We start from the raw sequence: 26,373 nt of genomic DNA, 5'->3' as shown, positions 1-26,373 counted from the left end.
GAAAGAAAGGAGAAAGCAACATTTATATTAAAAAACTTAAATTCAAAATTTAACATCTCTATTATTTTCAGGGAACATATTCTGTATATCCTACAAAATTTGGGCAAGATATCATTATGTTTCCTTAGAAAATAAATGAAATGGGTACAAAACACAAGTCTTATTAAACATTCTTTAAATTTTTATAGAAATAAAAATGTAATATACATTATAGTTGCAGAAAATGAATAGAAACTACCTGTATGTATTTTAATGACATTTCATAGTGTTGGTTAGGATGTATTACTCTACATTATTGAAAGAAAAGCCAATGTAGAGAATCAAAGGAAGAAAAGAGAAATATGAACACCAAGCATTAATTCTGGTCTTGCACTAAACCCTGCATTCTCCACAGGTAGTCTGGAGTCACCTGGCACCCTCCACGTGATGCCCAGTAACTCCAAATGGCTGATTCCAACTATACTGAGAAAGGAGCAGGCCAGGAAAGCTGCAACATGTTTCAGACTCAGATTAGTAAATCAACTGTACCAACGTAGCTGTTACGCAGTTACTGTGAACATTTTTAACAGCACAATCTGTCACTGAACAATTAAAATGGAATTTCATACCTATGCCAGAACTGCAGGCACAGCACTTCAGACACACTATCTTTGTACTGCCTTGAAGTACTGCAGCTTTCCTCCTTCTCAATCCCACATGCAAATTGCAGAGCCATATCCTGCCCTGGTTTCACAGGCATATTCCTGGGGTCTGATACACGCAAAAAAAAAAGCACAAACCTGGACAGATGCACCTTGCAGTGTCAAATCAAATCCAATACACTTGCAGGTTCAATTTCCACAAGAAAGGTGAAGGAAGATTAAAATATTTCCTAAGGAAACATGAATCAAAGTATGCCCTGTAATTGACTCACATCCAGCAAGACAAGGAGAGCACTCCCCCAGCACAGCCAGTCCCCAGCCTAACAGTTTATAAAAGTCTAGTGCCACTCTAAAACCCAAAATTAGTTTACAGTTCATCTATTCCTTTATGTGACTATTTCCCCAGGTTGAAAGGATCTCTTCAGCAGCCTCATCAGTCACGGATTGCTTCTGACGACTCCCTCAAGTGGCTCTTTAAGACCCGACTCCAAGGCACCTTCAATTACCACGCTGTCTCAGGCTCTGATCTGGATATGCGTTCGAGGCAGTTCAGAGCCTGAAGCTGCCCAACTTCAGCTCCTGCTGCTGTGTTGTTTGGCAAATCAGTGGATTCAATGGATCCTCACACTATTACATAGATACTTTCCTAATACTGCACAGATTAATTGTCAGTGCCTTCCAGGGCACCTGACAGAGCTCTTTACTGCCATGAACTTAACAATGAACTTTTGATCCTCAACATCTCCACTGATCTCCACTCAAATAACCCAGCAGCAGCGATCATATTCAGTCACACACTTGCAGGTACAAATTCCTGTTACATTTCTTTAGCCACACTTGGAGGTAGATGGTGAAACAGAACCTGCATTTCACTACAGCAGGTGCTGTGCAAGCTGAAAGGAAGATATGATACAAGATAACCAAAGGTAGAAAACTATGTCAAGAGAACTGAGAAAAAACACTACATTGTTATACACAACACTGTGCTGCACTGCTATTTAAAGAGAGAAGTTCTGCCTCTATCTCCCACCACTGGGTGGGAACACAACCATCCAGCACCTGAACAGACAAGTGGGTAAGGGAACAGACCCTGCTGAAAACCAGCCAGTGCCACCAGCAGAGCACCTTCTGTGAGCTGGAAGTGCCCACCTACGTTCACTGGAGCAAGGCAAGTTTGCAAGAACACCTGGAACATCAGGCTGATTGCATTTAAATGCATGGGTCAAAAAGTCTTAGAGGCTGTCAACCCAACCACGAGGTACCCTTGATAGAAAAGTCTACATTAACAGTGTAAAAGTTTATCTGAGTCTACTCTATGGACTAGAGTTCTGTAAGGTAACACTCCTGATTCAAAGCCCAGGGTCCCCAGAATCTTTCCGTGTCTGTGGCCACAAATGGTGCTCAGCTCAAAACTCAGTCATGTACTTAATGAAGGAAAAGGAAAAGCCTACAGAGAGTTTCAGAGGAGGCTTGCAGAGTCAGAAATCATGCTGTGAGCATTATTTCAGGAAGTCTCAAGAGGGCTTAAGGGAAACTGCTGGCAATGTTTTGAAGAAGAAAATAATGGACTCTGATCACCCAAGCTGTGTGCACCAAGACAAGGGTTGGCCATTCTCTCTAAGAATATAATTGCATTTTCATGTGTATATGTTTACCAACATTCCACACTCAGAACTAGATTTTTTTTCCAAATATTTGCACCACAAAATATTCCAAAGTAGGTTTCATTTTAGAAAGGCAGAAACTGCTGACTGCAACAGAGGCTGTGTGCAAATGAGTGCCCAGTGAATGAAGAAAGTCTTTAGTATCCTTTTGCAAATGTACTTCATGGTGGTTATAGAGGACAATGGTTCTGCTCTCACTTCTGCAGAATGAAATATTAACTACCCAAGGTGTGTTTTAACTGCTTCTTTTTTTCAGAGTAGCAATGAAACAAATTGTATGTGACTCTAGAGAGGACAAGGTGAGGCTTCTCTCAGAGGACAAAGTCACAAGAAAGCAGAAATGTCCTGCAGCATGGTAGTCCAGATGTGGCAGGGAAAGTAATTCAGCTCATATAAACAGAGATGTTTACTGAGACATTCACAGGCACAAGGAAGTCATTACAGATAAGCCACAAAACTTGTGAAAAAACAGTTACAAGGATGAAACCCAAGAGACAGTGTGGTGCACCTTGAGAAAGCACCCGTGAGTACCTTTCCAAGGGGTCCTCTGGGGATTTAGCTGAGTTATTGACGTAAGGTTTAGAGAAGTGCACCTTTTAAACCCACAGCGCTTTACATAATCAGGTCACACAGAGCTGGCATATACAGTAACAACAAATTACTACTAAATCCATAACTCCTCACTGGATTGCTCAGTACAGCATCATGTTACAGTGCTTCTCAGTTTGAGCTCTGAATTCAGGGGCTGTACACCTGGCTACTGCTTTCATATTAAAAATTAAAGGGCACCTCCACAAAATGGCAAAATAATAGGGTAAAATTTACATATGTTCTCATAAAAGTTTACATTCTGCTCCATGCAACAAAACAAAACAAAAATGCTGGCATATAAACCTGACTTTGGGAAAAGGATGGAGTACCTACATCTCACACTCACTTTGATCAACCAGTTTAGGGGTGCTGAGGTCTGTGCAGTTCATTCCATCCCCGTTTTGCTGGCTGGCCATGACAGGAAGTCTGGTCGTTGTAAGTTAGCATCAGACATTGCAGAACTGAGCTGCTAAAGGGAAGACATTATTTGAAAGGAGCTAGAGGCTACACATGTTCATTTTTTCATTTGACCACAGAAACCAAGCTTCATGTACTCAGCTGAAGACTTACACAAAGATCCCCTGGCTAACAACTGAAATACAGCCATTTCAAAACACACCAAAAAAAGGTGAATTTTAGTGTTCCTTTGTGAAGCTACTCCATAAAGAGCAAGAAGTGGATTCACTTTGTAATGACATATTGTTCTTTAACAGAAATCAGATGACAAAATAGAGACTCAGGGTTTTCAATCTGAGTTAAGTCTATTTATTACTTTAAGTCTGAAACAGTTTATTTATTACTTTGTCTGAAATTTCAGACAAAAGTTCTGCTAGCAATAAGGAAAACAAAGGTCCCTACTAGAAGTCAGCAAGATCAAGTCCAGTATTCAAGCCAAATTAAGCATCATTTCACACTCCTCACCATAATATATAGATGCTCATCACTTCTCCCAGAGAGGTACAAATCTGTAAATGTTTATACCATCTTCTCCAATGGGGGAAAAAAAAGTTTTCCACCACAGAACTAATTTATAAAGATACTAACAATTCTACTATATAAATGACTCACCTGTTTAGCACATAGAAAAAAAAACTCAATGCTTAAGAATATGAGCCACATGCATGAACACACTCTTAGGTGTTAGCTTTTGAAGGTCCCCAATGGATCTGACAGCCAAAAGGATGCACAGCATAAAAATTTTCTCTATTTGGCAGTCATTTTAGCAAAGATTTTAAAAGCAACATTATCAAAATTTAATTTCAAGGCAAAGATGCTGCTGGATAAAATTCACAAAATAAAACAAAGATAGAAAACCCTAACCCTTGTTAGGTAGAACAGCACTGCCTGTGGCAACACACAGAAGGTTGCCAATAAATTAAACTCCAGATCCCTGCTTTTCCCCTCACCCTGCCAGTTGAATGTGGCCTGACCTGGTATCTACATGACTCTACTACAGATGCATGGCTCCTGTAATGAGCTTTGATCATTAAATATCCAGGTGCAACATTTGGCAGAAACTAGTGATTCCTGCTTGGCAGTGTAACAAAGCCTGAAAGTACAGGACAATCTTACAGATTGAGAAAAAGCAGAGCAGCTCCCACAGGTTCTAATTCTACTTCTAATATGAATTTACTAAGTCTGATTTTAGTTTTCACACTCCCTTTACCTGTGAAACATGAAAATTCGACTTTGTTTTATGTCTGGATTTTTTAATCATGTTCTAGAGGCCAAATTCTATAAAATCTCCCCTTTTCAGCAGGGAAGAAAATCTCAAGTGAACTTAACACTTAATAACTCTTTCCAGTAGTTTAAATGAATAATCAGCAATGCTAAATGACTTTGAGATGGCACATTTATTTAAAAGTGGTCATTTTTTTTCCTAAAAACTCTGGGAAAATATTACCCATTAAACTAGAGCAGTGAGACAATGTGAAATGAGCAGTTCACATTAATTCTAAAATAACATGCTATGCACTGTCAAACACAGGTGTCTGTTATAAATGGAAAAATGATATAAGATAGTCCTATTGCATTAATAAAGGTCTGGGCTGCAGAAAATACAAATGGCTGCTATTGTTGTACAGTGGTGTGTCACGAGCACCAAAAGCTTCTATTTAAATGTAGCCTTTATTCATAATTCTGCAATAATATTGACATGATGTTTGCATCTCTGCCATTCCTCGATCCAGGTACTTCATCCTCTGAGAAAGTTTTCAGAAAAATTAATACTAACATTTCCCTTCCCACCTTATCTACACCCTGACCTCTCACTCTGCATATAGAAAGAGCAGTTTCACAGCTGATATATTACATAACTTTTTCTAAATGTGGCCCTCTGATGCTTTAAACATATTTCTTGTAATGAGTTTGCAAAAGTAAATTGTTACTAGATATTTTTATTATGGAGTCCTTTGCAATAAATAATGAACGTGAAAAAAAACATGAAAAGGTGATCTTTCTTTAAAAAAAAATAATGGATTAAAATATGGTTTATATAATTTTACAAAAGCAGGTCACCACATTTTAAAAAAATCCTAGCTATTGAAAAACAGAGAAATCATCCTCTGTCCTCAAATAGAATCTTCCTTGAAATGAGCATGCTTGAATTACAGAGAATCACACACTTCCACATTCAAGGATGGCACCACAGATTGCTGAGAGTATAAATTCTCCTGGCTGTGAATCATCCCTTCACTCAAGGGATTCTTGGAAGAATATGCAGAAACTCACACATTTTCCAGTGACTAATCCAACTCTAGTCACCATGAACTTTCCCTTAATAATAGTCCTGAAAGCACTTTGCATCTGAGAAAGAATGGAATGCCCATAATGGATCAGCTTCCTGGAGATTTACACCTTGGCCACCTGCTTGCTCTACAAGCTTAAATATCCTAACTTCGGGGCTTAATTTATTCATGTGTATATAAATGCTGTACCACAATTTGGGAGGCCTTACTTGGGAGCTCTGGATTGTCCTCTGAGGTAGCAAACCCCAGGTGTCAGCCACACACAGCCGTGTGTCTCAGCAGAGTCCTGGCAAATCCTGCCCTCCCTTGGCCACCTCTCCCTTCCCCTCTGCCTGTCACTGGTGTCCCAGGGTCACAACACCCCCTGGCACAGGCTGAGGTGGGCAGAACCAACCTCGGGTGTGTGTGACCCAGGGCACCCCTCCAGACCCACACAGAGTTGTAAAGGTTAAACACACTATAAAAATACACAGCAGAAAGGTTAAACAATAAAAATACACCATAAGGAGGCAACACTGCAACAGACCACGCTGGCAGCCTCACAGTTACCCTCCTAGAATTCAGGGAGTTGTTTCTGCAGGAAAAGGGTCCATTACAAATTAAACAAGCAAATCAAATCCCTGTGTACAAGGAAACCAAACTTTCCTTCTCTCAAGTGAAAATAAGTTCATTGTCTCAAATGCCTATCTGGTTAGACAGGTGATGGAATTTAACTTGGAATTTAACTGCTCAATAGTGGGCTGTGAAAACATTGCCTCAAACTTACGTCGTGCACAGTCAGAAATACAGTGCCTCTTGATCTACTGCTGAAATAGGATATCCTTCTCTAAAGGACACAACCAACCTGTGTTCTTTCATTTAGGGGGAAATGCAGAGGTTTCTCCCCGGTCCCCTTCTGTTAGAAATTCCTTTTGTATATGGCAACTCAAGTCTCTCAGAAGTTCAATGTAAAATCTACAGTACTTGGACACTGTGATCTGAACCACACAATGAAGACAAGGATTGTTTAAACCAGATTTCCTAGCCTTTGCAAATCCTCACTTCTTACCACACCAAAGACCTGGATCTAAGAAGAGCTTTCTGAAGTTTCTCATCCAGAAAAACACATCTGCACCAAGCAGGAAATAGCCATAATTTTAGCAACTCTTTCACTCTATTCTAAACAGGTATGCTGGCAGGTTTTCAACAAACGGGGCCTTTTATGAGCAATGCAATTTATAATACACAGTAGTGCCACTTTTGGGCCCATGGGGTTGTGTAAATATTTATATAAGTATAGCCAATCCTATATCTCTCCCCTGCTCCAGTCAATTTATTCCAGAATAAAAGTAGCTGCCTTTTTGTTATTGTGAGGCTTAACTTAAATCATTTCCAAAATAATATTAGCCAAAATTGAAAAAGGTCATTGTAATAATTATAATCAACTCTGGCTTAAAGGAATTGAGTGTTCTTCAAAGATCTACAATCCATCAGCAAGAAAATCAGCACTGTGACATCCAAAATTCCCAACACTACACAGGGCAGTTAGGGGGAGAGAAAAAAAAGAGAAAACATTTTTCCTTGATCTCCAAAGGGAGAGTATTAAAATAAAGTTTAAAAGTTGGACTTCATCTTTCCTATCTATTAGCAGCCTATTTTTGTGTCCCAAAGTTAAAGAACTCACTCCTCACTATCTGATTTAGAAACACAAACCCATAGCAGATGCAAACATTGAGTTTTCTGCATTCTGTAAAGAGCAGTTGCCAAACTTGAGTTAAAATAGCACACACGGAACAGGAAACCATCTTAACTTTCCCACTTGTACTGAATATTAATTGTTTTTGGACTGACACACACGCAAACAGCAACCATTAGGGTCACATAATGAATATTAGATTTTGTACAGCATAAGTGTATTAATATATTATAATACCTGAGATGATAATTCTCTGCCCTCAACCATTTTTAAAAAATCAAGAAACAAAAATGTGGGTTTTATTTGTCACCAGCATATTTTTGGGTACATTCATACATACATCCATATTCAAGAGGTTACTCCATTCAATTCTCAAATAGCAAAGCTTCAAATACAGCATTTTTCCACTTTTCAAGCAAAAAGAAAGCCTGAGTCTCAGCCAAAAGAAGCAACAGCAACATACAAATAACTAACTAAATAAAATACTTCCTTCCTCTTCAGCAAAAACACTGTCAGCAAGCTAAAACTGCAGTGACTTTCATTTCTAGTAGACCAGATACAGTTCATGGGGAGTTGGAACAACTGTTCACATCATATTCGGGAACAATACCTGCAAAATACATCTTGTTGGGGCAGATTCATTGCTTTTTCAGCCAATAAAACAGTATTTTGCATATCTGTGCTTTAGACTAGGACTTATTTTTCAGACCTAAAGTTCCCAGCGTTATACGCATCACTGAAGTGTTGCTCAATTTAAAAAACTGCTACAGTGCTACAATTTTTGTGGAGAGGCAGATGGCTTTTGGGTAAGTCACAGGCCTGGAGCTATATTCCCTGTTCTAGCCTGTGGGTCTGGCAGCAAGTCATTACCCTGCTGGATCACCCAGGTTTAAGAGTCAAATTACAATATTCACCTTCTTTTAAAAGCATTAAAATCCACGCACAGCACAAACTAGTTAATTTATTACCACAAACACACACCAGCCACAGAAAGCTTTGATAAAAGGTGATTACAAGACAAGACTGAAAAAGTTGGCCCCAACATCTGGAATGCACAGCCTGTTCAACTTTAAATTTGTCCCCTCTGTGCAAATGACTATGGCAAGACTTCAACACATGGTCAGAGATTGGTTTGGCCAGAGGACTCTGAGGTCTCCTTCCCTCACTGAGTGGTCATTTTCTGCTATGTTTTAATGTTATTGCTCTGTGTGTAAACCCTAGGCTTTATTTGCTAAACAATATTCAAGCACTGCTCTCATAACTGAACTCTACATGCCCTCCCAGGACTTCTTTTTTTGGCACAGTACCAGCAATACACTTGTACTTGCATTCACACACACCATTATAGGAAAGGATAATTACCCTCATTTGTCACTAAGAAACTGGGGTAATAAAAGATTATAATCCAGAGTACCTGTTAATTGGGTGTCCAGACCTATTTGCTTTACCCCAGAATACTGAATATGACAATATTTTCACCACCAATGATAAAAACATTCTCCCAGACAACCAGTCTTTTATTTCCACTATATCACATTTCCAGTTGCAGATCCATTCTCCACAAGGAATGAGACAGGAATCAGTGGAAACAGAAGCAGAGATCTAATACTTTTAAGTCAGGAGCATGAAGAGAAACTGCTCACACAATCCCCAAATCATCAAATTCTCAGTGCCTGTCTTTGCAACCTCACAGACCAAAGTCTGTAAGGTCTTACAGACCGTAAGTTAAAAAGTACGGTGTATTTACCAAAAAAAACCCAAAACCTTATAAAAATCCACACCTCAACAGACCAATAAATGATTCTGGTATTTCAGACAAACTATTAAATTCCTTTATTGAAGACAAACACTACTTAGCAGCTGTAAAGCAAAATCATGCTCACAATAATTTTAAATAGTTACCATACAGTCCTATGCCAGCACTGTAATTACATTACACCACCCTGACCTGCACAAATCACAGAAAGCCCAGGCTGAGCTGTCTTGGCATCAGTTGTGTTCATAAGAACTGAGGATTAGTCTCACTTTATTCTTCTATTCTAGTTTTTGCAGCCCTATCTAGTCTTACACTCCCCTTCTCTTTCCTGACATTATAAACAATGGGTTTGTCAGTTCCAATATCAACTAAAGAGACAATACCAACTCAGGGCCTTGAAACCACCTCATCTCTCACAGCTTCATCCTCCTAAGCCATTGGTACTTTCCATTAATGGTCCTAAATAATGACTTCCATCCTGAGACAGCAAATTGCCCAAGAATACCAAAATGTGAATTCAGTTTCCTTGTATTTCAAGGTATTTGGTTGGTTTGTTCTTTTTTTTTTTTTTTTTTTAATTACTCACTTGAATTTATATGACACAATGATGGAAAACAGTCTGTCAATTCAGAGAACACAAACACCATCATATTCAAAGATGAAAGCTTCAAGAAGAAAGCTAAGGATAAAAGCATGTTAATCATATTTAAGTAGTGTTAAATACCTAAATAATGAGCTGCAGGAGATTCTTTGTCTACATTACAACAATTCAATATATTCTCAGCATAAACAAACTCTTTCAGCCAAAATCTTCATAATGTTAACAAAATACTTGTTAAATTAATATTTGACAAGTACATCAATTTATTTTAGTAACTCCAAGTTCAGGGGCACATTGCAAATACTCACAGAAACCTTCAATCTTGTCAGCTGTCTTGCTCCATGCTACCTGCCTGGTTTCCATTATGACTTGAATAGTCCTCCTTTCTGGGCTGCTCTTCTTAAGACTGAATATTGTCATAACAGTTCCCAATTCCAAGGTCCTTTTGATCTGGCTTTTCTCATACTCAGGCAGCACTCCATAGTCTATAGTCTTTCTGGGCATCTTTTCTTTTTAATCAAACTTTTATGGTCTTCAGTGTCCTGAAGATAAAAAAAATATAAGGAAGAAAAGGGAGAAAATTCAATATTTAAAACAGCATTTTGATTTCTTCAAAGATCACATTTATGTAGTTCGATACCTAACACAGACTGACTCCTGCCCATGCCTTGCATTTGCATGGGCAGGAGTCTGTGTTAGGTATCTAACATGGCCAACATTAACTCCTGCTGGTTTATCCTGAAAGGAGGTACAAACAGCCTTCACAGAGGGCAGTTCCAGCAACATCAGCTTGTGTAAACTCTTGCACTGTATTAGAATTAGATGAGATCTACATGACAATGTAAAGCAGGTAACTGTCCTTTTGACAACTGTAATGAAGGGAAAACATGAGTAATACAAACACTGAAGTGCTGGCAACATCTAAACATCAGTTTTTGCACTTTTAAAACTTCATGGCTCTGTTTCTCCTACACAGTCTGCCTTTTCTCACCCACATGTTGGGTGGCAGATATTTGTGTGCATACACTTGGGACACATCTTGGAACAAAACAGCCAAAAGAAAGATGTGTTCGGAGCAAATCTCACAAATATTAGCAAGTTTCTGTGCTCTCTGGTTTCCCAAATTACTGCATCAAACAGCTAATTACAAGCCTGATTACTCCTCAGTGAGATTACTTACAAACAGGATGGGCTGCAACCTGCTCTGTCACCCATAGTATCACTGTCACACAGTCGCAGGGATTGCTGGCACACAGCTCCCAGCCATCCCCCTTAACCCTGTGCCTGAGCAGGACACGTTTAAAGCAGCTCTGCGATGCTGCCCCCAGCCACGGCGTCTCCTCTTCTCTTCCTCTCTCCTCAGGCCACTGCTCTCCATCACAAGCAGTTTCAGTTTCCGTGTTCATGGCTAATTCGACCGTGGCACTTCTCGCTTCCCCTTCGTGACTTCTGCCAGCCCTGGCCCCTCACCCCGTGTCGCTGTCCCCTGACTGCTCTTTGCTGCTCCCTCTCATTAGCAGCACTCAATAATTGCCTTTTACCACCGTGTCACCAGCTGCTTTAGGAGCGATCGCCCTGACTTTGAAGCTGTCCGGTGCAATCTTTCCAATCCCTTCTTGAATTCTACCACTTCAAATAAACACTTTTTTTTTTTTTTTTGCAAGTTAACAGAGAAGCCACAGAAGTCCTTTCTTACCTCTACACTGCCAACTGCAAGCTTGAAGTGCTCTACAGCAGGAACCACTCCATGGTTTACAAAACATACACATCATTTAGTGTTTTATACTGGCTCGTTATAGTAATAAAAACATGGAGTAGTCTTTCCTTATACTATTGAAAAAATTTATGTACCCCAATCCTACAGCTGGGAGAGTGAACAACTTGGAAATACTATAAGCAACAGCAGATTTATTATTTACTTTTAGCCATAATGTAACTGATCCTTTTCGACTACCTGAAGATAATCAGATAATCATTTAAATTATGACAGGCCTGCACCTAAAAACACAGCCACAGTCATCTTGCTACAATGACTTGTTAAGACAAGAAATGAAAGGAGGGAAAAATTAAAAAATGAAATTAAAATCTTTGAACAGTGTCTGTTTTCTAACAAAAAAAATAGAAACCCTGTCTTCTCACTTTGCTCTTTTCATTAAGAATAATAATAAAACAAATATGCTGTGATCTGGGACAAGGATTAAGCCTTTGTGCAGCACTACACTGAAAAACAAAAAACTGAACTTTTAAATGAGTATAGTTTTCCAAGAGATGATAAAAAATACATCAGTTCTGCATTTTACAGTACAAAGTACAGCTGTTAAATGAAATATGATTCAGAAAAACAAGAAAAGAAGTTTCTAAATAGAGCTGTTTAATAAAGGGCAATGCAGGAGGTTTTTTGAGAGATAACTCCCTTAGTACAAAGGAACTGCCTCTCAGAGGTGGCTTCTTAAACAGTTTCTGCTGAATATAATAGACTGGACTTCCCCTTTTAAAAGAGCTCTTTCTCCCGAAACCAGAGACAACAGTGGATTTAATCTAACTTAACTCCTAAATCACAAGCCAAGTTTTTGATTTAAGGTGGAAAGAATACTGCAATACTTGATCAATCTAACTGACCACTCCTAGAGACTGTTTTGGCTACCTGCTCCACTTTAAGAGTAACATCACATAAAGCTGCCTAATAGTAAAAGAACTAACAGAAGTCCTTGGCTTTAGACCTTCAAACATCAGGAGCTGTCTTACACTCACCCCCAGGTGCCCCTCAGCCTTCCTGACACCCATCACTGCACAGCTATTTGAATTAACAACCTTTCTACCCATTCATGCAGCAGAATTCTGTGATGACCTTCATCAGCCCCACTACCTGGATGCCTCTAACCCAGCAGAGTGTGAACTACGAGATGCTGTGTGGAATAGAAGCATCACTGATCTTCTGCTGAAAAGTTACTTAAGCCTTACTTGGAAAGATCCACACATCCAGCAAGTGAGTAAATAATCATCAAAATATGCCACAAGCTTCAGCTTAGACAAAGACATGACTCTTTCCCTTTGACTGTAGGAACTACAGGAGCTAAATTTTGAAGGTGTCCTGTACCATATGCAAAACTTGGATGATTTGTTACTGTTTAACACCTGTTCTGATAGGTTTTAATTGAAAAGCCTGGCAAATTCGGACTTAAAAGTCTAAAAGACGCAAAGCAAGTAACCAAGTGAACACAGACATTTTAAAAAAAATCCAAATTTATTTAATCTATCCTGTCCACTTAAGTTTTACTTCATTTACTTCAGACTTTAACAAGCAGATCTTTTTAGCAGAAGATCAGTACAGCTCATAACTCTCTTCATGATAACACAGAGAGGAAAATCTAGAAAAGGAAAGCTATAAACACAGCAGCTAGCAAAGAATAGCTCAGATAACCACTGATGTATCTGTTATAATTTCACCCACATGACACAGCAGGTGCTTTCCAGACACAGAAAGTTAACCAAGAAGTGCAGTCCAAAGTTTGTCTCCAGACAATTTCTAAATTTTCCCATGTGCTCTGGCCATTGCAAAAGTTTTGTTGCATCCTCTACCCGGAGCTCTGCCTTTGGGTTTAGGACAGGCACCAGTGACAGCAGCACAGTACCACAGCTGTAATAATTAATAACAATCGATGCGCGGCCCTTGTGCTGCAGCTGCGGCCCGGCGGGGCGAGCAGGGGAGCGGAGCCGCCGTCAGACGGTGCCACCTGCCCGGGCAGGCCGGGCCCGAGCCGGGCAGAGCCGCGCTGCTCCCGGGCAAGGTTTCCTTCCTTCTCCCTCACCCCGGGCTGCGGCGGGGCCACCTCAGGGAGCCCCCAGACTCCCTCGTCCCCTCCTCCAGCCCAAGTGCGACTGGCACGACTGTCCCTCACGCTCCGCCGCACCCGACCCCGCGCATCCCCCGCGGGCCCTCCCCGAGCCTCCCTCACGCCGGACTCGCCGCCCCGCCCCAGCCCCGCGGCACCTGCTGCTGCTGCAGCCGCCGGGCCGCCCTCACCTGCGCGGCGGCCGGGGCTCCGTGCGGGGCCGGGGCTCCGTGCGGCAGTGCCGGCGGGGCAGTGCCAGCGCTGCCGCTGCCGTCCCGCTGCTCCCGCGGCGCCTCTCGGGGCTCCGCTTCTGCCGTCACCGGGAAGGGGCGGTGCCACTGACCCCGCGGCCACCCGGGCGCCCGTGGCTGTCCCGTGGGCTGCCCTCAGCCCTCAGGCACCGGCCCTGCCCTCCCGCGTCCCCCTCAGCGCCGAAGCGGGGCCGGGACTGCTGGGGATCCCTCGCCCCGTCCCTCTGGCCGTCCCGGGGCTGCTGTCGAGGCGACCCCCGTGTGCCGCTGTCCCGCAGCCGTCCCCTGAGGCGCGGTCCCCGCTACCAGGGCGGCTGTCCCGCCGCTCGGAGCTGAGGTTCTGCTCGTCTGAGAGGGTGGTTGTGCCTTAGGAAAAAGCTGGACGGCTTCACTGTCGCTGGAATTATCTTAAAATCAAGTTAAAACTGACTCCGAGTGATGGCTACGATTGTATCACACGTCAGTTTAGGAGTGGCAATGCTAAAAGTGTTTCCCAGATTGGGATTCAGAAGAATAGTGGTAGGAGGACATCCTGCTCGCAGGTCAAGCCCTGGTACAGCCATTCAACTTGATGTATCGGTCTTGCCCCAGACCGATCTGATAAATCTGGGGGAAATTCCTACACCCATAGGCAGGATGACAAGGTCATCACAGGGAACAAGTCATGCCAGTTCAGCAGACACCAAAACAAATGGCCAGAGACGAAAGCTAGGGATGCCACAGCATTTTCAGAGAAGATCTTGGTCATTTCTGCAAGGGCTTGACAAGTTACAATGGCAGGCCCTGCATTCCAAATGCTGATTCCCAAACGCTGATGTTAAGTTTCACGGAGATAATTCTTCATCTCCTCTCCCTCCAATACTGGTGACTGGCACAAGGGAGTGAAAAGCACAGGTCTTTTAACAGATTAATTTACTCTGTTGAGAGGGAAAAAAGTTTTCCATAATTTCAGTCAGCATTATAAATAGTTGAACAGTAATCAAACATTGATATTTTCACCCTATACGTGCAGAAACTACTGAAACAAAATGATACTTGCGATGGGGTTCTGCACCAAATGCCACCAAAAATATTCCCTAGCTTCTCCTCCCTACACAGAAGGAGAAGAAAATGTCAAGTGTGTCCAGCTCTTCTGTAGGAACAATTTGGGAAGCTCTTCCCAAAGCAAGCTAACAAGTCTTTATCATGCTCAAAAGTACCAAAGGGTTTCAAATAAGTATGACCTATCAAAAAAGAACTGAAGAACACATTCAAAATATACCACCACAAAAGGAAGAAACCAAATACCTGGAAAAGGTGTGGTTAATTTCAAATGCAAAACAAAAAGATGATCATTGCAATCTTATCACTGTTTGCTATTCTGTGAATATTTTTCACATCTTTCCAGAAGTCTAATCTGGGAAAAGTTTCTATATTTATAACGTGCGACTCCATTACAAATTCACAGAACAGCATCTAACAGGAGCCATGGTGGTAAATTAATGAGAATAGAAGAATATTTATTAATCACACCATGGTGTCTCTGCCATACATTATTTTTAACTCTTCATCTTTAAAGTCTTCAATGTTTCATGTTGAAGCTGCCTTTGAAATTATGTGAGCAGTAGCAAAAAGCAAGAGCCAAGCAGCCAATTTCCCCAGCTGCAGAAGTTAATAGCCAAACATTCATCCACACCACAGAGAGCTGAAGGGTGCAGGTGATCCTGGGCATTTAACAAGCAGGAGATGGCAGTGTTCACTTAATGTCAGCTGTGAGATCCAGGAGTCATCTGTGTCCATTGAGAGTGAATCCAAGTTCCAGAAAATACCAGCCCCAGCAGCCCCTCCTGGTTCTGCTTCACTTGGCCAGGTACCAACAGTCTCCTCACCAATCATGTGGCACAGCTTCAGCACAGGAACCACCCTTGAGCAACCCAGAAGCCACACAGGCACAGAGCTGCTCATCTTTATGGTGTTTAGAGCTGTGCTGCAGTAGTTAAAACACTGCTGCAAAGAAAAACTTTGGTCTGAACATACTTGTGGTTGTGCCTCATTGATGTTTTGGAAGGACAAATAAAACCTGTCCATTCCCAGCATTTCTTGCATGACCTTAATCTTACCTGATAAAATGCTCTTAAAGCTGAAGAGTCACTATATAGCCAGAGAAAATATATATGTTGAAGAGAGTCGTAGCTGCAGTGGGGATCATAACACTGAATCCTGTAAATTGCTGGATGTAACAAAATCTCAGATGGAGTAAGCAATCCTTAAACCCAAACCAATAAAAGAGTAACTCTTAGAAACACCAGTTGTTAGCATGTTCATTAGACCTGAAAAAGAGTACTCAGACTTCCTCACAATCCCAACAGATTTGAGTTATCATCAGAATCAGCAGCTCTGATGTCCAACTACCAAACCTCAAAAGTGAGAACTTCCAGGCAGACAACATAATTACCTGTAAGGATTATGGATCTCATAGTCACAGATAATTACCAGGTGACATCTCCAGTCCTTTTTTGTAGAAAAAATAAGCCTGTAGAGCATTTTTCTCTGAGGAAAATGTATGCTGACGACAGGTGTGGGAAAATTAGGTCTCTGAGTTGAAGAATCTGCCCCAGCAAAGCCTGTGTGTTTAAAAAGAAGAAGGTTAACCACTAGAATAAAATCTTCTTTCCTTTATTCTTTTTTCTTTTCAGTTTAACTTCCTTCTTAAAATTTTTAAAGACCCCTTGAATTGTTAAAATATCACATTTTATACTGAAAAGTGAGTTTTTCAGCTAGGAGTATAGTTTTACATTTTGGTCATAAATCGCTCAGAAAGGGAATTTATAGTGTTGATGCTGACACTCTCTGAATTACAGCACTGAAAAGTTCAACCCTGTCTTATATTTGGGAATGAACTGTTGATTGCTTCCCCTGAAGAATAAAGCAAAGCATGAAAGAGAAGCACAGGACTGGCTGGGCAGTCTCGTGGATATACTAAATAATGGTCACAAAACTGCTGCCACTTCCTCACAGGAGATACAAAGAAAAAACAGCTTTTGTGCAGAAGACAGATGTTGAAAATCTTTACCCCATCAATTGTAAAAAATGTTAAAGAGTGATTAGGCAGGAGGAACAAATATTTTAGAGACTGTCACAGACATTTTGTAGCCAAAGGATTTACTAACCACCAGAGTCTCTGCACTCCTTAGCAGGATGTATGTTAGCTCAGCTAGATTTTCTGGTTAGAGCTGCAAAACTATAACCACAAGTTTCATAAAGAAAACTTAATTTTTAAGGTTTGCCTTTATGAACTTTTCATCTGCAGGACTCAAGCTGATTTTAAACCTGTCAAGAGAACTCTCATACTTAAGGTTGAGGTAGCAACAACTGCTGTAGTCTGGAGGGAGCAGGGGAAGGATGTCCCCAGAGCAGTCCTCTGCCACCCCAGCTCCTCCTGGCAATAGATTCAGCTTCTCTGGGAAGCCTTGATCGTCTTTACTGGCTCAAAGGACCTTTGTAGCATGAAGCTGACCTTTGAGAGCAATGTCCAGCTGTAGCAGCACAATTCAAATAGTGAATTTTACAGATCCACCTTCAACACCATCACAGAGTGTGACAGAGAGGTCCAACACACCCAGCACATCTTCTCAGCATAACAGAGCTCAGGCTCCTTGAAAAAATCTCTTGTAGAAAGTGTTCTAGTGTGTACTTGGCTCCATTCTTATCAGAGTTGCATTTTAATCTTGGTAAATTATTGTCACTTAATCATAATATTTAAAGTAAATATTGAATTAAAGTAAACTACTAAGGTCACTAGCAGAAAAGCTGACATGAAGGAAGGGAGGTTGTACTTGTAAGTGGCTGGCCTGTTGCCTGCTGAAATGTTTATCTGAGTCCTCAAAAGCTGAGTTACTCCTCAGTTCAGTCACCCTGTCTCTTGTAATTTGCAAGATCTGCATTTAAAAAATCTTTTGAGGAGTTACTGCCCACTGGCCTCATATACAAAATACAGTGCTGTCCCTTACAATTTCTGTAACAATTTGCATTTGTAGATGTCAAAACAATTTTAAAAAATAATGGAAATCATTATATCACATTTTCAAAGGCATCAGGCCCAGAGGGTGAGGAGGTTTGCCAAAGATCTCACAGCAGTTACATGCCTTGGGCAGAACATTGCTTCCAGGTTTTATCCTAATGTCCTGACTTTGGAATGGCATTTCCTCATAGCAAAGCTCGTGGTGCCAGAAGAAACCTTTTTATTTATCAGAATTATACTTTCAAAAGTTTCAGTCAAGTGAAAACTCTGCTGTGTGGTTTGAGATGCTCAATAAAAACCTTTTAAAAAACACCTGAAAATATTTGAAATAAGTGTCAAAGTGCATTTTTTTAGACACACACTAACGAGTTATTTACTCAGCACCTTGAGACAGCTTTGACCACAGAAAACACCAGTATGTTTAAAAAGGGCCTGCAATCCCACCTTCAGATGAATATATTGCAGTCACTACATCCACAGTGATAAAATGCCAGCAGCTCATTACCAGTACTATCAACGAGTTGATACCATTGTTACAAGGCCTCAGCAGAAAAGGAAAACTGCACAAGACTCTGCAGGGAACCAGAGAAATTTTTCTCCTGTGCTTTTTAAGCCAATTACATTAAAATCTTTCATTAAAATAATGTGCTTTTGAGTGGGAAGGACTGGAAAAAAAAAAACCCCACAATTTGACAATAGTTTCAAATTAAGTGAGCTGTAACTCAGCAAGAAACAGCCCAGTTCTCCCCCCAGGTAACTTTCAGCCTTTCATTTCTTTCCCAGTACAGAGTAGCACCACAGGTGAGTTGAGGAGAGAAAAGGCTCTGTTACCATCTGTTTGGCCTCCTGCTCTCACTCATTATCCCTGTAAGCCTGTGGAGGTTTAGGAAAGGGATCTTCAGGCAGGCTGGGCACAAGGAGCAGGGCTGAACTCAGCCTTCAGCTCTGAGCCTGTCCCAGAGAGCCCCAGGGGGACTCAGTGTGAGCAGAACACCACCAAGTCTTCTTTCTCTCCATGGTCATTTCCCTTTTTCCTCCCATTCTGCTGAATCCTTCTTAACATTGCTCTTGCTACTGCCGGTGGAAGCTTTTCTGGGATCATACAACAGAAACAGGCCAGGTCTTTCTCTACTTTCTACATGGCTGATTGCAGGGATTTATTATTGTGCAAGGCCTTCCCTCAGGGCACACAGGAAGGGAGAAGTTCCTTGCATCTGTGCTCACTCATGCACAGATCAGCTTTAACCTGACACATGTTACATCAGAAAAGTTTAGAAAAGCCCTCTAGTTAAACAAAGCACAAGAATTCTCTGGGGATGGTGAGAGCACGCTGGTCCTAATGCAGATAACCATGTAGTCATGTAAAAACACATGTCAAAATGCCACTAAAATCAAAATATTATTGAAAAATTAATGATATCCTTGAGTGATGCTTTCTGAATAGGGATAGAATGAGAGATACTCTACAGGGATATGCCTCCCAGATGCCTGTGCCTTGGAAAAGCATCCATCTGGTGATATCTCCAGGATCAGCATATTTGTATAGAATGCAAATCACTCCTGCAACTGCTGTTATCTTTCTGCACTGGAGTCATAACTGAGTGAGTCATGTAAAAGGGTCAAAACCTTCTGTTCCACTTTTTGTGATAAGCATCTTTTCAGCAAGCAGTGTTAGAGATCCTGTGTGCCAACAGATCGAGGTAGGAGCTGGTACAGGGTGATCTACAACCACGATCTTTACTAAGAGATTTCTGAGTATCCTGGGGAGCAAATTTACCTTTGTAGCTTCATAAGAGCCTTGGTTTAGAGGAGCAAAGGACATTTTTTCAGAAATGCAGGCAGATATCAACAACCTCATATGGCTGCTGATCTCAGATAGATGTGTGTGTGTGTGTGTGTGTGTGTGTGTGTGTGTGTGTGTAAAAATGAATATAGATAGAATCCTATTATTTCACTTATCATATTAAAAAGTAATCCTTTCACATCTCCAAAGAGATTGTATTTGTGAAAAATTCAGAAACTACACAATATGTTTGTAAACATCAATCACTAACATTTGACTGAGAATCTGAATTTAGACACTCTCTGAGATGCTTTAAAAAGGGACACAAGATTTGAATTCTACAAAGAAAAAACAACAAAAAACAACCAACTTTCTTTCCGTGGATAATTTCTAACATGCTCTTCATTTAACAGGAGACAATGTCTAGTATAAAGAACCTAGCAAAGTTAATTTAAAAGTGCTTATTTGGCCTGATCTCCAATTAAAAATATCTTGGTTAACTTCAGCTGAGCCTCCAGGACTTAAGTGTGCTTGTAATGATTGCAAAAATGTCACACACACATACAAAAATTGTTTCCTCTCTTCCCCTTAGACTGAGCTAGTAATTTTCAAATAGCACCCTCTCTTTCAAAAAAAAAAAAATCTTTTAAAATTTCCTTTATGATTAAGAAAGCCTTTTTATCCTGTAGCTAAGGTACAGAATATTCTACAGGAGAGAAGACAAAGGCTGGAACACTGAAGGCTCTGCCAGGTAATTTAAACCCAACTGTGTTCTCTCCAGAACCTTTCTGCCACACACAGGGAATTATTTAACCCCACTTTTGCCCTGCTGAGCCTCAAAGGCAGCAACAGAGAGCTAACCTTTAATCCTGTGCAGAATAATGAGTGATGCACTGCTGAGATTAGTGAGGCAGCGTCAAACGGAAGTTTCCTCCTCTTTGTACCCTGACTCCACCTGGGTAAAAGCACATTGTTAAGACCCCTTGAGCATACAAAAATCTCTAATCATGTTTTCAACAGCCTGTGCCTTTTAGCTAATTTAAAATGTAAAAGAAAAGAAGTTGTCACCTTTGATGACGCTCCCTTCTTCGCAAGGACAGATGCTATGGCTGCTGCTAGCAGGGGAAAAAAAATAAAAGCAAAAAAAGTTCTAAGAAAAAAGTGGACCACTGATTCTGAAATATTTCCCTTCCAGCCAGCAGGACTCTCTCCTCTTGTAACACCAGCATGGGCTGGGCCTTTTTCACACTCCCTTGCATCATGGCAATGTGTTGATGCCCCCATCTGAGATCAGCAATTCTAACAGTTTCTGGTTGTCTTAGGCAAATTTCAAATTCTTTGCTTTCTGGTTTCTAAACTTTTGGGATGCCCTTTTTTTTCTGTTTTAAGTTTTTTTCTGCATCCAAGGGGCTTATAAATTACTTTTTTTACAAACACTAAGAGTCTCAGGGACTCTGTTCATTGAGCCTTTAGGAAAATATCAAATATCTTTAATCCTTAGGAAGCAAAAAAACCAAAACCCTGAGAACTGAAAAAATTCACATCTGTTTCGCGATAGGCATTTATAATAGATATGCAAACGTTCAGCTCGTGTTCAGTCATGTGCTGTCAGGAGAAAATGGTTTAAGCATGGAACATAGAATTTAAAAGTTAGACCAGAAAAAAATCCTGGTTTGTTATCCTGGAGGGAAATACATTAGGAGATGGTTCACTTTGTTAGCAACTGATAATTGGCACTAATTTTATTTTTAAAATAGTGGACATTGAAGTTGAATAATACCAGTTTTCAATTTATTTATATGAAAATAATAATCAGAATTTATCATTAGATCTGTAGATAAATCTATTTAGAAATAAATACAATTTTAACAGCTTGAAATGCAACACAAATATTTATATCAAAACAGAGTTTGAATATGGCAAAACAGAGCTCATTTTTTGAGATATTTTATGAAAAGAAATCAAAACATGACAGTATTTGACGAAAAAGAAAACACAGAAAACTAAAAATAAAAAGCCATTCAGGGATATAACTGAAGAAGAGTTTCCTTATAGGACCTCTAAGGAAAAGTAAGAAAATCCTGCTCGCAGTAAGTGCCAGTCAGGAGCTTTCCCCTGGTCTGGCAGCACAGATGGAGGGAACACCCAGAGCTGCTGACTTGATGACAGACATCTTCAGCAGCCTGAGAAGACCTTGGCCACTGCTGTGGCAGGAGAGCCTAGTCACACAGCAAAAACAAGAGCTAAAGTTGCTTTTTGATGATTTTTGTAGCATGACAACAGCCAGGTTTTAGCAGCAGGCACTGCAATAGCAGCAATGCTGCAGCAGGAGGAGGTCTTGCTAAGAAAATTGCCAGACAAAAAAAGGCAGCAAAAGAACATCCTTGATGCTACAGAAAGGATATAACAAAATATAACAGGCTCCTTCTACAGTGGCCACCAGTGAGGTGCTTTGATGTCAGGGAGGAGATCAGTCAGCAGAATCAGAAAGGGCAGGGCTGCAGAAGGTGATGTCTCCAACCCCATGTCCACCTCTACCCTGCTCTGCTTTTAGCTCCCTTCCTGTCAAGAGAAGCTTGCTACCCCTAAAAGATGAGAAATAAGGTCAATGGAAATGCAAGGTGTTGCCAGACCGTGGCTATTTTTTTTTTTTTCTTTTCAAAGAGAGGAAATAATGTGTGCAGAGCAGCAGTGGTTCAGATTGGGTCAGTGAGGAAGTGTGGGGCTGAGAATTTAAAAGACAGACATTTTTGTTTTGTGGTTCTCTCAGAGAGAAAAAGCATACAAGAAACTTTTTTTTGGCTAAAAAATGCAAACTTTGAGTTCACCTACAGCTAGCTGAGGTATCAACATCATGTTTCACTCTGAAGAATGCCACTTTAAGTGGAATACTTTGCATCTGTGGCTGCAGTTATTACAGAAATGCTAAATAGCTAAAACCAGTGCTCCTTTGGATTGTAGCACAGATAACAGCAGAAGGAGGACAGGAAGACAATGAGAGATTATTAACTCGATTCCCACCGGTGAAGAGCTGCAGCATAATTGGTTTCATGCTGAAGTTTCACACACATCTTCATCCAGCACTTGCTGTGGAAAAAAGCAGTCCCTGCTTTTGCTGTCCTCCTTTGCCCCTTGCCATCTCTGCCCCAGCTTGGCCCACGTAGATAAGAAAGAACTCTGAAAACACAAATCCAAAACTAACACTGCAGGTAATGGAAAATAGAGGATCAGCCGGAGATATAGCTCTTTAAGTTACAAAACTGCTTTTAATTTGTCCTTTCACTGTCGTTACTTATTAGCAGTAAACAGGCTGATCATCTTTACTGCTGTAAATGGGCATGGAAAATTAATGTAACAGAACCACTCAGAAAGTCACAAGGGTAGTCCTTGAACAGCATAGCTGGCTGAAATACCTGGAAATACCTGCATGTTACACAGTTACATCTGCCTTCTGATGAGGAAGCTGAAAATAGAGACTCTGCAATTAAGTGAAGCATTGTGTGTTTTGAAATTCATTAATGAAAAATCCGACCAGCCAGCAAACAACTGATTCTTGTGTTGACAAAGAGAAAAGGAAAAATCTGTTGTGCCAACACATCTATGAACAACTTAAAATACATTAAGATATATCTCAGTTGATGTGACCAAAAAAAAAAAAAAAAAGAAAAAAGAAATTAATAGAGTACGAAATTTGTCAATTATTCACTTAAAAAAAAAATAAAAAAAGCATTTTGCAAACACAAAAAGAATCTGCAAGCAGGAGTTTTTTGAAAACCACCATGATGATTACAAAAATCTACACTAATAATTGGTGTTTAAACATTCCAGCAGAAAAGTTGAGAGCAGAGCTGCCTTGGAAATGCTATTTCTTGCTGACATATGTTTTACAGATATTTTTTAGACCTTCAGACATCATGGCGTTATTTATGTGTGTACGGAGAAGAAATTTGCTGCCTTCCCAGGCTTGATCAAAAACAGTTTTTAATCACTCTATCAAAAATCAGGCACTGCAGAAAAATTTGTATCAGTTGAAGAGGGAAAAAAGCTGCAGTTGCTACTCAGTGTCTGTGGGATCCCTGCACCATGTTGGTTCAATACTACCTCCTTTTCATTTTTACAGTTAAAAGGAAAGATGAATGTTTGAGGGATAGGCTGGTCCTACCCCCATAATAAATATGTTTTTTAATTAGTCTTCCCTCTGACTGAAGGAAACCAGCAGTCTTTCTGGATATGTTTTAACTGAGAAAAAACAAGGAAGAAATGGCCATACTTCTTGTACCAAATACAAGGTTGGGTTACTGCAGATGAGAAAAGAGCCCTGGCAGAGTGACAATCCCAGCTGATTCACAGGAAATGCCTTTTTAAATAAATGACAGACACATTTTTAGCAGCTGATTTGCAACAATTTGTTCAAAAAGATACCCTAAAATCCCAGACACAGCAAACAGATCCTCTTTGTTCTGTGGGGCTTGTTGCAGGCCCTTGAGAACAAAGAGCAGAATAATAAACCAGAGGACATCAGCGAGGCTGTGCTGTGGTTTTGTAGCACCAGGTCACATCTCAAACCCCTCCACCTGAGCTGCTGCTCTTGTGGGACCATGGCTGGGCCACCTGCACTCATGAGAGCAGTCGTGGCTCCTTTGCTCGTTCACATCACTGCGGGCAGAAGCCAGAGCTGGGCTAAAAAAAACTCTTGCAAGCATCCAGGAGAAACCCTTGAACTCAATGGAAAGCAGCTGGCTGCTTGTTTTCCTTCCTCGTTTGCCCTCAGATTGTTTGGACTGCAAATATGGTGGAGGTTGATGTCACCAAGGGGACAGGGACAGCTTTCTGCAGAAAGCACTACACAGGCATCCCGAGAGAGCAGCAGCACTCCAAAACACCGAGCCCTTTCCAAGGGATCAGAACACCTCGTTGCAATGGGAGCTGCCTGATCCCTCACCAGAGTCCCTGCATGGCAGCAGCAGCTCTGCACAGCCCGGGGTTTGCATGGCAGGACACGCTTCCTGCTGGGGACTCACCTTCCCCAGCTGCAAAATGGACAGGAAGATACTTCACTTTGCTGAGATTTTGCATCAGGAATACAGGAGGCAGTGGTTTGATACAGTATTTTTGGTACACTATTTATCAACAAGGCTCCACTACCAATGCAGCATTATCATTACAGCTAACATTGCTATTGCTTTACTCCAAATGGAATCTGTGCTATCAGAAGTTATCTTGTTATACTTAAAAATTAAATCTGCATGAGTGTAGCACTGAATAAAACTATTTGTAATTCTGAGGCCACTATGCCAACCATATTTATTCATACCTCTATTTTTTCAGCTACCATATGATACAATCATGTAGGTAAAAAAGAAATATATTTTAAAGCGGCAGTTGTTGATGGCAACTTTAACACCTTCTATACTCCTTTCCCAAAGGCAAAGGATTATTAATAAAAAGAAAGTCAATATTACACCACTGAGGTTTGGAATTAGCATGATAAACTGAATTTTAAAACAATACTGGCCCTATCCTGTACTTACAGATAATAGAACAGATGACTTATAGGTGCTGCTACTGAGAATATAACACAGAAGGAGACTGCCAAAGTAATATTCCTATTTATATACGTTACATTACATTTATATATCATTTTACTACACTTCCTCAAGCCAGAACGCCGTGGTGTGTGAACTGTGAGTCTCTCAGACAGGAAACTTGCTCCAGTTCCCATTCCACTCCTCCTGCCTGAAGCCCTCAGCAAACCTTCCAGGAGCTCCTGGCTGCTGTGGTTTCAAGCCAGTGACCCAGGAACACCAGCAAGCATCTTTGTGTGATTTAGATTCCTAAAATTCTCCTTTCCCGGGACATTACAATATCATCCATGCTACTCTGGCACTTGCTTTGTTATTCATACCAGGGTTTGTGTGCATTCTTCTAGGACCATTTATGCCATCCTCCCTTTTAACGACAAACTAGTGATGGTTCAGTGAGTCCAAAGGTACCAGGTGTTTCCTTCACTAGGATCTGTTGCTGTGCAGTGCATTTCTGCAAGCTATGCAGGAGGCACATCAGTCCACAGGGAGAGAGAAGAGATGCCTGTTTTCCTTATCTCTGGGAGCTGCAGGGCAGAGATGAAGGAGCAGCACAAGATTCACTGATCAGTGGTACTAATTTCTATAAACTGCAGTGTATAAAACTTATCATGTGTGGGCATATGAACAGAGCACTAAACACAGGTAGGATCCCCATCCTGAGAATTACCCCTGCTCAGCCTCTTATCTGTCCCTCTGCTGCGTCTGCTCCTCTTAGTTTGTTGCTCTGCTGCTTCTTCTGTGATACCACGATGCCACTCACTGCCCACATCCAGTATTAGCAGCTCAGGAATCATTTAGGAGAAATGTTGCTCAGTGAAATTGTACAAGTTTCTGGCTTGACTCCTAAGTGCATCTGCCCACTGGTTCTTTTCAACTGGTCTCTTTCAAAGGAGACTCATAAGTGAGCAATTAAATCTAACTGCATCAGCAAAGTCACCTCCAGACACACCAACAACTATATACTTTGCACTGGATACAATTATACCGATTCAGTAGTTATGATGTTTCAAAATTTAATAATTTTTCCCAGTTTCCCAATGATTTCTCTCAGGCTTTGTAATTTACCTCATCCACACAGGCTACTTAGTGGCTGGTGATCTATTTCTAGATAGTTTACAGCAAAGATGGATTAAAGATCGGTTTAGCCATTAGCTCAGCTGTTTCAGTCTGCCAGCCTGACTTTCTCCCAGAGATAGGCCACTTTTGCAGTTTATCTTCTCAAATCTGCCCTTGCACATGTGACCCA

The 26,373-nt window shown here is 40.9% G+C and overlaps 1 protein-coding gene across 3 annotated transcripts in view; it reads right to left on the bottom strand.

Annotated features, from left to right (window-relative positions):
* The window catches only part of PLCG2 (phospholipase C gamma 2), a 56,135-nt gene extending 41,713 nt beyond the window's left edge, over positions 1–14,422 (bottom strand). Inside the window, exons 1-2 of one of the 3 annotated variants that reach the window (XM_072934240.1) lie at positions 13,667–14,422; positions 9,984–10,217 (exon numbers count right to left, since the gene is read on the bottom strand). In XM_072934240.1, coding sequence (XP_072790341.1) covers positions 9,984–10,179 — 196 coding nt within the window. In that variant the 5' untranslated portion in view covers positions 10,180–10,217; positions 13,667–14,422. Of the gene's footprint in view, positions 1–3,242; positions 3,371–9,983; positions 10,218–13,666 lie in introns of those variants that run through there. The other 2 variants (XM_030282263.4, XM_030282264.4) reach the window with 2 other exon arrangements.
* Between the last annotated feature and the right edge of the window lie 11,951 nt (positions 14,423–26,373).

The sequence above is a fragment of the Taeniopygia guttata genome, chromosome 11 (genome assembly GCF_048771995.1).
Source record: "Taeniopygia guttata chromosome 11, bTaeGut7.mat, whole genome shotgun sequence".
Taxonomy (NCBI): domain Eukaryota; kingdom Metazoa; phylum Chordata; class Aves; order Passeriformes; family Estrildidae; genus Taeniopygia; species Taeniopygia guttata.
Note: the sequence above shows the minus strand (reverse complement) of the source record. Positions and strands in the feature narration are given on the sequence as shown.